This window comes from Meles meles, chromosome 1 (assembly GCF_922984935.1).
Source record: "Meles meles chromosome 1, mMelMel3.1 paternal haplotype, whole genome shotgun sequence".
In the NCBI taxonomy this organism is placed as follows: Eukaryota; Metazoa; Chordata; class Mammalia; order Carnivora; family Mustelidae; genus Meles; species Meles meles.
The window spans coordinates 203,271,655-203,289,331 of record NC_060066.1 but is presented as its reverse complement, the minus strand read 5'-3'; the positions used below and the strand labels follow the sequence as shown (position 1 = coordinate 203,289,331).

Genomic DNA, 17,677 nt, shown 5'->3' with positions numbered 1-17,677 from the left:
AAGTGTGTGGAGAGAATCAGAAGACCTTGAAGTTTCAACTGAGAAGGGAAAAAGGAAAGAACAGCCCTGTGCCCTGACACCCGGGGCCCCTCTTTGGCTGAGGTCCCCCCAGGCCCCTTGGCAGGGCCCCAGGAATGCGGGAGTCGGTGGGATAACCCGCAGGGCTGCAGGCACCGAGTCCCGGGAAGCCTGGAGAGGCACGGACGCTGGCTCTGAAAATGACTGCAGCCGTCCACGGGCTGCTGGGGACAGCTGCCGTCCACAGCGAGCCGGAGTTTTCAGAACAAGCAAGCCAGAAATAGAGGGAGCAAGACTCAGCTCAAGGATCGCCCCCCGGGAAGCTGCCTCTGAACCCCAGGCTGGATGGGCCACCAGACTTCCTTCTAGCAAGGACTGGACCTGGCGCTACGCCCATGACCCACAGTGACTGGCCCTTCCGGGGGAACCCGATCCAGCCCAGGGCTGCCTCAGCACCACCTCTGGGACGGGTGGGGGAGCCACGTGTCCACCTCATCCTGCCTCTGCTCCTGGAGCTTGGGGCTCTCCACAGCCCACTGGACATTTCAGGCTTACAATGTCCCCAGACCAGCTCCTCCCAGAGTCTTCCTCACCTCAACCCACAGCAGGCCCTGCCTTCCAGCTGCTCAGGCCAGAAGCCCCGCAGTCGCCCTCCACCCCCGGCCACCACACCTGCCACTGGCTCTGCTGTCAGGACAGACCTCAAGTCCGATGACAGCTCGCCATCGCCACTCGGTCTCTGGTCCGCACTAGGCCTCAATCTACTCTTGATCTACCTTCCATCTGAAGCTGGCACGGGGACACGATCACGAAACATCTGTCTGGTCTCTCTGAGAAGTCAGCACTACTGAAATCTCTGTAATTCACACCAAGCTCTGTGCCCTTCGGCACGTGGTGTGTATCAATTCTCGTAACCGCCGGCGACTCCGTGCTGCGCCCTCTGACCTCACCTCCTGCTCTGACCTTCCTGCCGAGCTTGAGCCCGACCAGCACTTTACACCTGGAGGCTCTCCTCCCCGACGGCGTGTGCCCTGACTCCCCATCTTCCAGTCCCATTTCACATGTCCCCATTAAGAGAGGTGCCCTCCCTGCCTTTCCATCCCGCCTCTCCTTCCCCTTGTCCTTTTTTATTTTCCTGACTCACTTTTCCCAGGCTCTACCACTCTGCATTTGCTGGTGACCTGGCCTCCTCACTGGGATTGCAGCTCCACAGAAGAGGGACTGAGACTGGAGCCCGCACACACGGTACAGGCTGACAGAGGGTACCGTGCGTTCCGCTGGAGGAATGAATGCCCTTGTTTCCAGATGATGTGGGAGGAAACCAAAGACCAGAGACAACAAGGAACTTGTCAAAGGCCTCGATGCCTCAGGGAGGAGGCAGAGCTGGTTTGGAGCTGACCTCGGCTGACTTCCTGCTTCCATCCCTCAGACTCTGCCTGCTCCCCCAGAAGAACATTAAGCTGGACCTTTAAGACCCAGCCTGGCTTCTGCGGCCTCTAAATTAGAAACCTAAAGCGGACTGCATTCCTCCGCTGTTCTCCAAGGCACTGACCTCAACCATCCATCACAGAAACGCTGGAGGGTTTAGGGATTCCTAATCTTTTTTTTTTTTTTTTAAAGATTTTATTTATTTATTTGACAGACAGAGATCACAAGTAGGCAGAGAGACAGGCAGAGAGAGAGAGGAGGAAGCAGGCTCCCCGCTGAGCAGAGAGCCCAATGCGGGGCTCGATCCCAGAACCCTGGGATCATGACCTGAGCCGAAAGCAGAGGCTTTAACCCACTGAGCCACCCAGGCGCCCCTCCTAATCTTTTTTAACAGGAAAAATGCCTAGACACCCTTAAACACCTAGCTTGCACACCACCTCCTTCAGCAAACTTTCCAGGAGTTTCCCCAGCCTCTTCCATGCTCTCCTCCAGTTCCGAATAAGCCCGGCCCTCGCGGCCTGAAACACAACACATGGCCAGCAGGTGTGAGGAGCATGTCCTGGTCTAGCGCAGGCACCGTCCAGTGCGGGGACGGATGGCAGCCTCGTCATCTACAGCCCTCAGCACCGCGAAAGGAAGAGAAAGGAGTCGCGTGTTTGTTGGACAAAACTTCATTCAACGTCCCTCGTGCTCCAGATCCCCACACTCGGCACACCCCGTACCTCGCGACCTCAGCACGACTTGGTGCAACTTCTGTGCCAGGACAAGGGCTTTCTCCCGTCAGCCCGGAGGCTCTGCCAGGGCCGGGGCCCTCTGTTCCCTGCTGAGTCTCCAATGCTGACAGGAAGCCCTGCACAAACATCTACTCATTGACTGGATGGAAGGAGGGACGGGAGAAAGGGCGGAAAGCCGGAGAGGACAAGGGCTGACGGTGCTCACCTGTAGGAGTCCCCATCTCTGTTGTAGTCACACAAAAGGTAATCCTTTCCCACCACCTTGTCTCTGGCAATTTTCAGGGGCTGGTCAACAGAAGACAGGAGATCTTCGCACAGACTGGGGACCTGGCGGAAAGGAAGGAAAAGGCAGAACCGGGGTTAGAACAACACGTCCAACCCAGGTTGGCTGATGGCAACTGTGACCACATCATGGTCAGCACACTGAACATCTGGCCCCTGGTCCTCTGCCAGAGTCATGGGCCTGTTCTGTTCTTTTCCACATGTGTCTGACACCAACTGTATCCCTCCATAAAGGAATCTGTTCTTGAATTACAGTGGAGCATGACTCCCAACACAGCCTGCCTTCCAAACCTGCGAGCAGCTCTAATTACCTGGTCGCCAGGGTGGTCTGGTATGGTTAAGTGTGTATGTGCCTGGTATTGGTCTCTGGTGGGCAAAGTACAAGCTCAAGTCCCGAGAAGAAGGTAAACATCTGAAATACCAGGAATCCAAAGAACTCGGAGAATAACCCGTCCGTGCTCGAGAACTCCCACGGGCTCCCAGGCTGGGTGGAATTTCCAACATTTTCCAGGCCCCTGGCCAAGCACTACCAGGCCGGCTCGCAGAGTCGCCCCTACCTGCCGCAAAGGTAGCTGCACACTGGCCTGGCACCGTGCCGAGCTCTAGTTGGCTCGTCTCAGGTGGACCCACATGGAGCCACGTCACCGAGGAGGAGGAGGGTGGCCCCGGGGCCTGGGCCAGGCGGGGCTGACTCCCAGGGCAAATCCTGCCCAACTGGACCCAGGGCTCCACCAGTAACCAGGCTGCCAGCCTCCTCCTCCCAATTCAAACATCCATTTCCACCAAAATATTCCAGGAAGGGACGGCAGCACTTTCAGAAACAGATTCCTCTGGGCTTGAGTCACTTCCACGCTGTATTTTCATGTGCTGACTTACTCGTTTCACGGCCCCGGGTTTATGGAGGCCCCAGCATATCGTTTACCGGCCAGCGGCTGCCAACTGCACCAACAGCCCTTCGGAATGGAAAAGTTAGATCATATGGCCAAGATACCCAGAAGAGCCTGGCAGCAGGGGGCGGGCTGCGACAGCAGTTCCCGCGTTCCTCCCGAAGACCCCGACCGCCTCCAGAAAGGCAGGGCAGGGGACGGCCATGTCCTAGACCACCCGGCGTCCGTGGGCTTCCCCAGGACCCTTTGCTGAGCCCCAAGGTGCTTCAGAGCAGCTCGCCAGGCCCCAATTGGCGCGACTGGAGGATGGAGACCTTGGCTCGCATGAGCTCTGGCCTCCGTGAGACAAGCGGTTCCCTCTACACGGGCCGGTGCGGGTCCTCCAGCCCCGCAAGGGATGTGCACCCACTAAATCCCGCATACAACCTGCGATGCCCGCTGCGTCCCTCCCCTCGAACACACACACGCACGCACACACACAAGGCTATTTTTTCCTTTTGAGATTCTGTTTTTAAATCATCTCTACAGCAACCATGGGGCTCAAACCTACCCAGCATCAAGAGTTGCGTGTACCACTGACGGAGCCAACCAGGCGCCCCCAAACGGGGCAATTTCAGTGAGTTTTGGTGATGAGCACGTCAACACTCCCCCGCCCCCCCCAATTTCCAAGTGTCTGCTGTGTACCACGCACTATGCTGGGCCCGAGAGTTCACTCTCATTGTGTGAAGTGCGCATGTATTACGCCCATTTTGCAGACCGCAGATAGCGGAGGCCCAGAGTTATTGAGCTGCCCCAGGCCCACACAGGGAGCAAGCAGTAGAGACGTGAACTAGGATTTAACACAGTCACGAAGAGGAAGGACAGTGACTGCTGAAGGCACACTGTGGCGGCAAATACCCTCCTTGCTCAGCAACCGAGGGCCACAGAGCCTGGGAGAAAGTCCCGGCCGAGATGGGGACTCAACAGCTCTCGGCCCAGGGCAGCTGGGATTTGGAAACAGGCTTGCGTCCCTGCACAGGCCCCGGTGAAGTGGCCACAGCCCCTCGGTGCCTGCCCGCCGGACCAGCCCCCTCCGGAAGCATCATCGTTTGTTCTCTTGGGCCGCTGCCTTAGCTTACCTGCTGGGCCCTGACTCCTGCCTAGAACCCTGCTCTAACCGGCTGGGGCCCTGGCACTATCGGCTTAATTTCCCTATCTGTCAAGTAGGGATAACAAACCCCATTCATTGCGATTTGGGGCCATCAAATGAGACCATGTATCCGGCATTCAGTTCGGCGCCTAGCTGGGGGTGTGGTGGGGAGGGGGATACACACAAGCTAGTAACAGACACCGACGGGCCCACTCTCCCTCCTCTGTACTCTGTGTCATGTGCCGTCTGTGGTTCTTCGATGGCAACATCAGTCTGGGTCTCACCTGAGTTCATCACACCGCTCCAGGCCTCGGATACAAATGGACCTTTTAGAATCCAGTTCTTCTGAAACGCTCTGCTTGGGCCCAGCTGTCCGCCGTGCTGCTCTGCAGCTCCATCGCCCGACCCAGGAAAGCTTGTGAGATGATGGGATTTGGCACAAAACAGGCTGGCCCGCACCACTGCCCCAAAGATTAACCCACGGATCAGAAGCATTTCAATAATTTCTTCCTGGCACTTACACTGACTGAAGGCGGTTTTAAATTTATTTGCTGTCTCGCATCCCCTTCCCCAGATTTTGATCTGGGGGTGGGGGCGGGACTTGGGTCCCGTTCATGGCGGCATCGTTGGGGCCCACAGCCCGGCGAGCTCGCCGCACAGAGTGCCCCGTGTCCGTGCATGGGACCGAGCCTCCCAAACACCAGTCTGCTTTGTTTTCAAGTCTGTGAGCTGGTGTGCAGTCAGGACATTTATCAGAAGAGCTGGTCGTCAAGAACTGAACTTAGAAGGACACCAGCGACCAGCTTCACTTGTGGTTTCTCACGTATGCATTGTGATGTGGTGGAGAAGCCCTAAGACAAGAGAGCTGGCGTTGTGATTCAAGTCCTGCGCTTTTATCACTATGTGACCCTGGGCAGCTCAGCAACGGTGGCAAGACTGGGAACCGAGCGACTGGGCTTCAGCCTCTGCGCTGGCTGCTCGCGTGCCCAACGCAGTGAGTGAGCGTTGCTGGAGACCGGCTGCCGCTGGTCTGTGACACCCACGTCACTGTTTTGTGAAAATACTGCAGGTAAAGAAAGACTGTAAACAAAATGACATAAAATCCTTCACACAGTTAAATGTATTCATCCTTTATTTGGAGAATGCCTTTTTGGGGGCAGGGTATTAAGATGCCTTTAATGTTATGAAATGACGCGTTTTGGTTTTTGTTTTAAAACTTGGCAACCCGATGCCCCACTCTTCTTCTGTTTTCTTTCTCCACCCACCCCCACCCCGCCTTTAAAAAAAAAAGAAAAAAGTTTCTGACCTGTGAAATCAAAAAACGTGGCAGCCACTGGTCTAGAAAATGGGATCCAGCCTTCCCCGCTGTCCAAGCAGATCAGGGTAACTTTCAAGGTCAGTGTAAAGCACCGGAAGAGACTCCACTCCTCCCACGCTGTAACTCAAGGTCTTCAAAGTACAAAGCTAAGGCAGAGGTACAGCGGGTGGGTCTGCGGTGCCAGCTGTCCCCAAGGGCCACTCCTGCTCCCTGCCCGGCCTACCTTTCCTGTTCGGTCACGAAACTTCTCGATCCCACGAGGTCTGGGCAAAGCTGACCTCCACCCCACCGCCGCCCAGTTTGGGGCAATAGCAGCAGGCACGAGGAGAGCATCCGCGTGAGCTTCTGAGCTCCCACGTCCCACCACCCCTGAAGATGTGTGACTGGGCTTTCAAAGCCCACGGCCAGGTACTAACCAACCCAGAAGAACACGCATCTGCACCGTCACCACAAAATTACGGCAGCGTGCAGACAACCACGGGGAGCTCCTGGGGCGCAGGGGGAACGTGTCCTTCTGTGAGGAGCATCTGCGACACGATACGGCCGGCTGGTTCTTCACCCAAGCAAGTACAATTTTCGGCTTTTGGATAAACTTTCAAGCTGGACCATATTTTTGTATTCCACTCCCTTCCAGCAGTCCCGTGTCTTTGATCGGAGATCAAATGCTCTGGAAGAATCATCTCACTGTTGTCACGGGGACGGAGAAGTGGAGATGACACGGCGTGCCCAGATTTGTACCCGAGCGTGCGTCAGTCACGATCTGGCACGCCACCCGCCAACCCGTCTTACCCCACCATCCCACCCCCCACCTCCCCCCGCAGTCTCCCACCCCCACCCTGCCCGGTTCGCAGCTCCCTGCACATACCAGTACGCACATGTGTTCTTCTGCCTAAAAATATCCTCTCCTATAGGTCTGCGGGAGAAAATACAGGCCTGGGCAGTTCAATTTTAACTTCAGATACACAATGACTCTCAAATACATGGGATATGTTTTCCTTTGCTATACCTGGCAACCCATCCCCATTCTTCTCTCAAATCGATGACCCTTCAGAACCCAGCCCAAACTCTGACTTCTTTACCAAGATGCTAAATTCTTTGGAATTCCTGTAGTAACACAGACGTCAACTGAGTCCCAAACGCTTTGGGGATGGCCGTTCTAATCCTGCCGGCAGCTATCACTTTACTCCTTCCTGGCTACCCACTGTTCTTTGAGTCTGAGCACTGACTCTGAGCCTAGAGAGGCAGAGCCCTGTCCCTTGACCCAGTCCAGCAACACGCAGGGGTGGTGCGGGCTCCAGCGGGTCTGCTGGCTGCATGGAGGTCCCACCGTAAACTCAGAAAAAAGGCCGTTTATCTCTGCCGTCCATTAGTTACCAGCACTCTCCAGACTCAACCCCCAAGGCTACCCCCACTCAGTCCTGTCAAGTGCTTAGGACAGTGGAAGAAATCCCATGAAGTCTCAAGGATCGTGAGTTTGTGGAGCAATTTAAATGAAAGGACGGGTCCAAGCAAAGCCAAGAGTTCACTGTGCGGTGCTCGTGTCATCAGCTCCGCTGCCTCTGAGAACATGCGGTTGGTGCCGACACCCGAGGGCCGGATGGTTTCTGTCCAAACTGCCCATCTGAAGCGCTTAACAGCCTTTGTGAGGAATGTTCGGGTAACACCAAAGCTGTCGGGTAACACCAGGCTGTTGGGGGAACTTGAATTTAATTCTAAGTGACTTGGAACTGTAAACAACACTTCACTGGCCAGAGCACCGTCCTGGTGGGGTGGGGTTCAGGGCTCCACGGGTTCATTTCTCCACTGCCCCAAACTCCTCTGAGGCCACACCCCAGGGAGCAGGGCGCGCCATGCCCCCTACACCACCACCTGGCTCCCTGGTGTGCGGTGGGGGTGGAGGGGCACGCGGAAGGGGAACAAAGTGAACTGGGACAGGGAGGGAAAAACCCCAGGAGGGATGTCCTGAGCCCCAGCCGCAGGTGATCCTCTAATGATAATGAGCACAAGGATGAGCACGACGCCACAGCCCACCCCGGGGAGTGCACGCCAGGCACCGTACCGCAGCCTCTCCCTGTACCACCTCTTTTAACTTTCAAAATACCCCTTGATGTCGAACAATTAGAGAAGCCTTGTCTTTTTTTATTTTTTGAAGATTCTACCATTTGAGAGTGAGTGCGAGAGAGGGAGAGAGAGAGAGAGAGAGGACAAGCAGGGCCAGGGGCAGAGGGGGAAGCAGATTTCCCACTGAGCCGGGAGCCGGATGCAGGGCTCGATCCTAGCACTCTGGAATCATGACCTGGGCCACAGGCAGCCGCTTAACCGCTGAGCCACCCAGGCGCCCCAAGAACCCTTATTTTAAAGAAGGGTAAGCCGGGCCTTGGAGAAAGAACGTGCCCGAAGTCACAGCACTACTTCCCAGAGGGCTGAGACAGGACATGCGAGATACAGAACAGTTCGGTTATGAAAAAATTACATCCACTCTTGCTGCTGCCCCAAACTGAAGGCTTTCTCTACTATCTAACCCAACAGCAGGTCACATGAAAAGAGATACAAATCAGAAGCTTCCGGCCTCAAGCGAGGTTCGCGTCTGTGCCGCCATGTGGTTCTACTTTGCCTCTTCCCCTTCTCCATTAGTTATTAATGTTGAAAACAATTGTTCAACCAGAAAAAGAAACTTGAGATGAACCCTTAAAAAAGCACAAAAGCCAGACCAGTTCAACTGCGTGGATAATCCAATCCAAGGCACCCCTGTCCTTAAGAAGTGTACCCTCGTGCCTCGGTTTCTTTAAAAAAAAAAAAAAAAAATTGCCAAATGAACACATTCCGTCTTTTGATCTGCCCGCTGGCTGCTAGCCTGCCACCAGAGAGATAAGAATCGAAAACAGACCCTGCTCGCTGGGTCGCACACTTGGGTGAGTAACGCTGGTGAAATCACGGCCCCGCACCCTCTCCCAGCACTGGAAGCGCGGGCTCCCTGGCCGCCAAGTGTCAGGAAGCTGGAGCTCCCGGTGGCCAGCAGAGGTCTCTGCTTACAGTTGGGTTTGTTTTATTTTTTCTAAGTCTACAAACTTTCCCCTTTTTTCCTTAATAAAAACAAACATAAAAATGAAATGTAAGACCAAAGAGGGCGTTTGCAGCGACACACGTTCTGGTGTCAGACACAATCTGCAGTGTGGCATTCTGGAAAACACCAACCTTGAAATCAAACACAAGTTCAAATCCCTGGTTTGCCACTTCCTGGCTGAGTGTACCCTTCCTTAACCTCGGAAGTGCCGCGACGGTACCTGCCTCCAAGAGATTCATTCTGCTCAGTGCATGCCGGGTACCCACGCCAGGTAGGTGCTAGGGGCCGAGGACAGTGGCGGGCAAGACGGGCACACACAGCCAAAAGCACACTCTGGCCACTGGTCACCGACAGGGCACACCTGTGAGGAGTCGGTGGTCCGGGAGGTAGCACAGCAATGACACAGGAAGGAAGGAAAGGTGGGGGACTGTAATGGGGGCAAGAGCCAGCACAAAGGCTCTGTGGCACCTCTCCCAGGGCATGGAACCAGCAATGGAGGGGACTGTGCTGTGGGGCCCACTGCCCACCCAGAGCCCTCCAGCTACGCCTGGACCTCAGCAGGGACCCTGTGCCCACAGCCCAGCGCCAAGCACGAGGAAAAACAGGCACTGTGCACTTCGGTCCTCCACTCCCAACCACACACACACATAGGTGGGGGCGCCGTCCCTCCCCTGCCTTTCAGGTCCAGCCGTCTTTCAATTAAGCTAGCCCTTGACTCTAAGAATGCTATTCTTCAAATCAAAGTACAGACTATCCTTCATTAGATATCTGTAAATTGTTAAGATGTAGGATTAACGAGACTAGCATTCGAAGGACATGTGAATGGAAGCAGCAATTTCCCTATTTCGGAAACATGACAATGCGATGACCCGGGTGCACCTCAGGGCCAGGAGGCTGGTATGGCAGACCAAGCGCCTGCTCACAACAGGCTCGCAACTGGTCGCTGGCGGCACAGTCCTCAGGGCCTAAAGGAAGCTGGCCAACGGGGCAAATACCAGGAAATCATTTTTGATCAACGAATATTTTATTCTACTTAGAAACAAATTTTTCACGTGCCAGTAACAACAAAGAACTTTCTCAAGAAGCAAGTCCCGCCCGGCTTCCTTTTCTTAGGCAGGTGCCCCAAACCACCCTACAGATAAATAATAAAGGCGAACTTCCTGGGCTGGGTTTTCAGCCATTCATACTCCAGCCTCCAAAGCTCTGCCTTCTAGAAGCTCACAGCCTGGAATAAGAGGCCAGAAGTTTTCTAAAGCAAGGGTCAGGAAGGGGCAAAACAAAGAGAAGGCAAATTGAAAGGAAAAATTAAAATCGCTATCTGTGAGTCAACCACAGGCAGGCACACAAGGCTCCTGTTGTCCGCACGTAACCCTATGCTTCCCTGAAGAGGATGAACCGGCACTTGGAGCCTAATTAAATTAACCATTCCCTGGCCAGGGGCACGACTCCTTCTCTGGTGGAGGGAAGTCAAGAGAAGTCAGGGTCCTTCTAATCCGCCTGCTCCTCTTAATTAAGGCCTTGTCCCCGAGGAACAGAGCACAATACACAAACACCTTCACGAAGCCAGAGGCCGCAAAGTCACCAGATAGAAGTCGCTGTAGCCTCGGTGTGGAGAAGTGCCTGCAGCCTGGGCCCCCACGTCCTACACGGTCCATCCAGACCCAGGCTGCTGCTTTTCCCCCTGGGGACCTAATGACCCCTGCCTCCTCCAGGCAGCCCCGAAGCCTCAGAGGAGGCCTATGCTCCTATAGGCCACAAGGCCTCGGTCGTGGGCCTTGCAAGTTCGGGACAGGGTCCCTCTCCTTAGGACAGGGGTGGGGCCCAACATTGGTGGGGCTCCCAGAGCTGCCGACATGATCCTTCGGGCAGAGTTCTGATCTTCGCAAGTCCGAGTCAGACTCCGTGGGAATCAGGCTCCCAAAGTGTTCTTCCATGCCTCTCCTGGAGGTGGGACTAGGGGCTGGCCGGCTGGGACTGAGGGTCAGCGAGGACCGGGGATGGCATTGCAGCTCCCCAGTCAGTCGGAGACTCGAGTTCTCAGCCCTGGGGGCGTGGGCGACCACCGCGCAGAGACCGTGGGGCTGGTGCCGGCCCGTGCCCCACAGGCTAGCACGGACACAGAGCCGTGGCTGTCCTGCGGGACCTCTTCATTGCTAAGGGATCACTGCATTGGCTGCGTTCTTCCAAATCACTTCAGATCTTTCGGGGGAAATGACCAGGTGAAAACTACATGACACAACCCGTTCAGAATACAATCTTTTCACGAAGGCCTTGTGATTTCAGGGGCGGGACAGGGGAGGGACCTCCAGCCTCATTTCCGGCTGCATCGGCTGGGACCCTGGCGGCGGCAGTCGTTCTCCGGAAGACTGACCGCGCTCCAGGCACCCATCTGAGCTCCCTGCACGCGTGCTCACTTGCCCATCACAGTGGCCCTGCAGGACGCAGGGGCCCTCCTGTGATCCCGGGGAAGACCCTGAGCCCTCGGCCCGGAGGGCGAGCGCGGGGCGAAAACATCTCCGCCAGAAGAATCACCAGCTGGACAGCGGCAGAGAGCAAGTGCCTGGCAAAGGGGCGTTTTTGCATGACTGGGTCCCCGTGAACCTCCCTCCTCATGGCCACCTGAGGGTACCACCTGAGGGCCGCACTGGTGAGACGTAGAAAGACACAGAAAGATGCCAATCGGGGACAAATAGCCAGAGTCATCCATGTGTCCTGGCCAAGGGACAGCTCTCCAGAGCGGGTGTGGCAGGTGAACCAAAGCAAGCCCACCCGGACCTGCCGAGGCCCCCCTGTGAGCCAGGCCCTGTACAGCACCCCCACCCCCAGGAGGAGCCGCCCCTGCTGCTCCCCACCCCGGAAGGCCAATGACCCCCCGTGAAGCAGCAGCAGAGGCTCAGAGCCACTGAGTCATAGGCCACAGTTCTGGCTCTTTCCACCACACATTCTCCCCCAAACGCTCAGGACCACAAACTTCTCAACAGCCCTAATAGTCCACCAAAGTTCCAGTGAGGCCGCTGGTTCCTTCCGAGTGGAACTGTTCATGCTGTTTTGTTTGCGCGTGTGTGTGCCTGAGCGGGGCTGGAGGCCGGCACCGATGGGCCCCGTTCTGGGAGGCGTATGCACAAGTCATGCACAAGTCAGAGCGTTTTTTCGCCTTCTCTTAGCATAAAACCATCTTGGCCGGCCGGCCACAACGTTTCCCACTGGATTCCTTCCACTGGATGGATGTCTCATCAGGTTTCGGTTTAATTTCACTGAGTCATCCAAAGAAAATGACTACCATGGAATAAAAAATATAAAATCTGTAATTCTTTCTCCTGGGGAGAAGTCAGCTCTGCTTTGGAGCCGCCGACGGTGTCCTCCTCACTGGCTTCAGGGGGTCTTCAGGACCAAGAGGTCCTCTCCACTCCGGCTCCTAAGAGATAAAACCCACCTAACTGCACAGGCGGTTAGATACAGTTCCCACCCTCCAGGAGCTCCAGGTCCAGGAGGAGAGAGGACACGAACAATGCACCCACATACTATGTGCCATGGAGACGAAGAGGAGGGCCCAGAGCCCCCCAGGAGAGAAAGAGCCGGGGGTCCAGGCAAGACATGTGAGGAGCTAACACGCAGCCGAGTTACAGAAGGTGAAGCCTGAGTGTGGTTCCAAATCACAGTAAAGCCTGTGGGACTGAGGTGTAGATGGGGTGCCCCCCAGGTCACGGGAGCACGGCCCGGGGTACAGACGGCCACACATCTGAACGTGCTAAAAACCACTGAAACGCACTCCTTCGAAGGCTGAGTGTTACGCTCTGTGGATTCTACCTCCACAAAGATGTTTTAAAAAAAAGAAAAAGAAGAAGTGAATCAAGAGAGAATGTCCCAGGTGGAGAGCACAGGTATATCCAAGGAACTCCAAGTTCAGTGCGAATGCAAAAAGATCAATCAGTTTGGGTTTTCAGGAGAGAATACAAGTTTGGGTTCGTAAGCAGAGACGCTGGGCATCAGGCTCCTGATGGCAGTGTTACCTTTCACTTCATGTTCAATAGCTCCCGGACTAGTGACCCTTGCAACCCAGAGCTTTCCCACGTTGGAATAAATAAATTAACGTAACATACTGTAGGGACGCACCGTCGGCCTGGAAGTCAGAGCTGGATCTAAAACGAAATGGGGATAGATCACTTGATGGTCCTGTTTCCTCATCTCTAAAATGGGCTAACTGACTCGGATGTGTCTCTCAGTTCTCCAAGGCAGAGAGGAGACACCTGCTGGGATGCTGGTGGGGGCGGGGGTGTGCTCAGGGTGGCAGGGATAAGAGGAGGCCCACCCACCACTCTATTTCGTTGAAGTTTTGTGTAAGACTTAGGTTGAAAGAGGGCTCTACCGATTTAAGAAATGTCTGAAAGCCACTGGACCAAATGACCAGCAAGATTCATTTCAGCCTTAAGTTCCTGCAAAGTCTCAGAGCTGAAGACAGTCTATGTACTTAGCTCTCCGACTCTCCCAGAAATGATCTTGGGAGCTAATCAGAAGTTTGTGACGTTCCTTCTGAAACTAAACACAGCATCTACTAAGCGAGGCGCTACGGGCAATCCAAGAGGGACTAAGAGCTAATCCCGCTCCACGCGGTGCCGGGCCTCAGGACCCAGACACAGCCCAAGGGAGAAGGAAGAGGCTTCCCACCACAAGGGTTCTGCCCCTCAATTCCAATTCCAGGTCCTTCAGAAACTTCTCTCTTTGTACACAGAACCTACATTACCCCTCTGCTCTCTTTCAGGAGTGATCTCCTACCCACCGAGCCTCCCACTAAAAGGATGTCCAGGCTTTCCTACTGCCCGTGACACAGATCATCAACTTTGGTGTGCCCTCCATTCATCGGAGACCTGATCACTGGCAGTCAGCATGCCATTGGCTTTTAAGGGACTGGCGACAGACACGCGTCAGAACCCCCCAGCCCCTGAAGGACACGCAGGCTGCTCCACGTCCCGGCCCAGGCTCCAGACCTACTTCAAACGTCAGGGAAAGCAGGCTGGGTCCTGTTCTCAAGTGCTTGGAATCTGTTCCCCGAACGCAACGTGTGCTCCAGGGCTGACCCAGGCACACCTCACCTAGGGCCGGTGCCTGCCAAGCTCTCAGGAAGGAAATGCCTTCTGACTCTCCGGGTCCTGGGGAAACGGACTCTCTTTCCAACTCACTTTCCTGTCTTGTGTTTCTCACCCACCAGGAGGCAGGACCTAACCTACAGAGATACTCTTCAAACCTCCTCAGTGAAAGCTCTCCAAACGTTACCTAAACACTGCTCCCCGGGGGCCGGTGGGAACAGGATGCCACAGGGTTCCCAAAACACAGAAGCCAGACAGATCCTGCCCGCTTTGGGCAAGGTAAGGCCAAGGAAGGGATCTTCGTGTGTTTCTGATGAATTATACCTCTCGACTCCAGTGGACAAGAACCCCGTATCTTCTTCACCTTGGGACAGCCCAGCTTCCTGCAGCTGGACCTGATCTTGACCTAAGTTGGATTCTTCTGGAACGACTTCCCTGATCTTGCAGTACTCCTGCCCCCTCACCAGAACCATGGGAGGACTAAGCTCTTTTGCTCATTTTGCCCAAAAGGAAACCAAAGCAACACTCCAGTCCCTCAGGCGTCCAGGAGTGTGACATCTGGGAGGCCCGGAGCTCCCAGTGCCACCTCCCAGGGCCTACGACAGCACACCTGCATGAGTGACCCCGAAGAGACCTGGACTCTCCATACAGGCAGAACAGACACTGGAGGAAAAGACTTCCCCAAACAAACACGGGGGCTTGCAAGGAGACTTGCTGAGTGGCAAGCTTTTTGGAAAGATGGAATTTTAAACACAAACGCAGGAGGGCAGAGATGTGAGGCAGAGGAGCAGTGCACACAGCTGGGCGGCCCTTTAATCAGGGAAAGGTTTGCAAAGCCTGTGCAGCGCCGGCCGACTTTCCCCGGGTCTCCAGAAGGGAAAGAATGTGGAAGCCAACGGGGTGACCAGCAAGTTCGCCGTCAGCTTGACACTCTCACTGAGAATGAAGCACCCCCCTCCTGCCCCGTCTGGTCCCCTGCCACCTTTCCAGTGGTTCTGGTGATCCGTACCTTAGAGCAACAGAGGACGACGCCCTGGTCCGGGAGGAGGCAGGCTGGACCTGCCCCTTCCTAAGGGTGCCTCTCACGGCACGGCACGGCACGGCACGGCCGCAGGAAAGCTCTTCTGTCCAGGTGTTTTACGGCAGAAACCTAATCCCAGGGAAAACTAGTGAGGCCCTCCGCCCTAGGGACTGCATTTCTCGTTTGTAGGTTAGTATATGGCACCTTCATAAGCATTTCCGTGGACTTGAATATCCTGCCCACGGAGAAAAGATGTGCAATAAAACAGAAAAACCTTATTCCCCAGCTCCACTGGGGGGGGGGGGGGCGGACAGCTCGCCTGTCTGACTCCCAAGTGGCAGGGGAGGAGCCGGCGTCTCCCACACACTGCCCGCACCCACATCGCGGCTCCTCTCTCCAGGACATCGCGTGTCCGATGCAGCCCTGGGGCCCGTCTTCTTAAACAGGGGCTTCAGCTCTGCTTTGAAGGACAGCCTGTGCCCCCTGGAAGTTATGAGAAGTTCCCAAATCTAAGTCAGAAAGGTAACAAGGATCAGAAACAAAGGCAGAGGCCCTGCGCCCCTTTTCTCTGCCCAAACCGAAGAGCTAAGAGCTCAGGAAAATCAGGAAGCCGGGAGCCTACTGTGGGCTCCTCTACGAGCAGCAGCTGTCACCACCAGGAGCTGTGGGGGAGACGGCAGGAGCCAGAGCATCTGAACGACCTGATCTGGAAAGCCCGAGGCCCCTGTGAGATCAGACAAGACAAAGGGGGGTGGTACCGACCGTTCCATGAAGCCCTCAGTGTCAACAGAGCCCGCAAGGCCACTGCTTCCCGGGAAGGAGCTGACGGGGGCTCTTCCGGGGGCAGGCAGGCTGGCTTGCGGAGCAGGTTAGGGAAGAGGCCTGTTTCCTAGCTCTAATATTAAAATCACAAATAATCAATCGCTGTCTCTTCATTACGCAACTAGAAAGTCTCAGTGGCAACGAACAGGGGACCTTCAGCGCGACCAGAGCGTGCACCCATCACCTGCTTTTTGGCAAGAGCCCCTGACTGTGGCTCTTCAGACACAAGCACCACCTTCCTTACCACTGGGACCCAGAGCTTCAGTGCAGGCTCTAGCCCTCACAAGGGGCCGGGCACGCCTTCCCTGGGAGTCCGTCTGTGCCCACTCTGCGGATACAGGGGTGAACAGAGTGGACAAGATCCCTGCCCTCCGAGAGCTTCGTGAGCAGCAGTGACCAAGGGACAGGGTGGGGGAGTGAGGCCCAAGCAAAGATCTGAGATCCGCAGGGCTGGGGTAGAGAGGTGCTCCCAGGAACGGGGCAGCACGTACAAAGATCCAACAATACTGGGCACAGGACCTTAGAGAAGCCCTAGCACATCGGTATGGTTGGAGGGGAAGGGACCTGGAGGAGGGAGGAGGGATGGGCAGGGCTCCAGTTCAAGAGTTCTGTTAAACCCGGAATGTTCTCTGGGTTTGGTCCTGATGACACTGTGGAGTCAGCAAGTCATGACGCTGTCGGGTCATGATGAGAACTGCATTTTGGAAACGTTACTCTGGCTACCGAGAGGGAGATGGGGTGGGTGGGGGGCCAAAGGCAGGGAGATCCAGAGGCTCGTAGAATAATCCAGTAACCCAGGAAGGGTAGTAGCAATCAGTGTGCACCCAACTGCCCTAAATGATAAACACGCCTTAGGCTGACGAGCGAGATCGGGGTGGGCGGCACTCCTCAGAAGCAACGGCCTCGGGTACCCGGAACCATGTCTCCACCGGCCTCCCGCAGCCGAGCTGCACCCAGTGCTCCCGGGGCCTCCCTCTGTGCTGAACTCCCAGCTGTGGTTCTTCCACAAGCCACATACCCTGCTTCACGTGTTCGCTGCCAAGACGCGAGAGGTCAAGCACTCCAGGGGAGGGCATTAAAGTGCACCGGTCACTGTGAGCAGATCTGGCGCGCCCCACTGCCCGCTCCGCGATGGAGGACAGCACCACCTCCCCGAGCCCGATCATGAAGCACTCGCCGGCTGCCCGCCGCACAAGAAAACGTGGGGTGCTCCGGCGAGGGACACAGGCGTCCTGATAAGGACAGCCGAACTGCAACGGGCCAGCTGGCCCAGTGCCCGTGTTTGTCCTGCATGCACTACTTGCCCTCACAGAAGCCCACGCTCCTCACATGCCCTGCGATGCCCCAGCACAGCCCCCTGATCCTCTCACCCGCCTTCCGAGAACGAGGTGAATTCACAACTCCCTGCGCTGTACCCACGGGGAAACGGAGGCATTGAGAGTGGAAGCGACTTCCTCGACGTCACCTAGGTCCAGGGGGTGCGAGACCCGGCGGACTTGGAGTCTGCTGCCCCCGTGAGCCCCTGTCCCCTGCCCAGGCCACCGGCGCCGACCCCACGGAGCTGAGGCCTCCGAAGTCCTTCCAGCTTCTCATGGCACCGCTGCCCCCGTTCTCCTCCCTCCTCAGAGTCCACGGCTCAGAAGGTACAGATGGAGAGTCCTCCCTCTCGGGTCTGGGACGGGCAGGTTTACTGGCTCACCGACCATGACTTATTTCGCATCAGCGATGTGGCCGGGCACCGTGCGGACCCCGGGGATATGGGGCAGCAGTGCTTCAGCCCCAGGGCCCCCCTGGCGCTAGGAGTGCGGGACCATGAGGCAGCGCTTTCACCCTGCCCCGTGGACTGAGGCAGCCTGGGCGTGGGGCTCCCCAGCAGGCAGAGTTCAAAGT

General features: G+C 56.1%; 1 protein-coding gene across 4 annotated transcripts in view; it reads right to left on the bottom strand.

Annotated features, from left to right (window-relative positions):
- The window catches only part of CAPZB (capping actin protein of muscle Z-line subunit beta), a 127,654-nt gene that overhangs the window by 37,797 nt on the left and 72,180 nt on the right, over positions 1 to 17,677 (bottom strand). For all 4 annotated transcript variants that reach the window (XM_045999107.1, XM_045999081.1, XM_045999086.1 and 1 more), the window contains one exon: positions 2,386 to 2,507. In XM_045999107.1, coding sequence (XP_045855063.1) covers positions 2,386 to 2,507 — 122 coding nt within the window. The remainder of the gene's footprint in view (positions 1 to 2,385; positions 2,508 to 17,677) is intronic.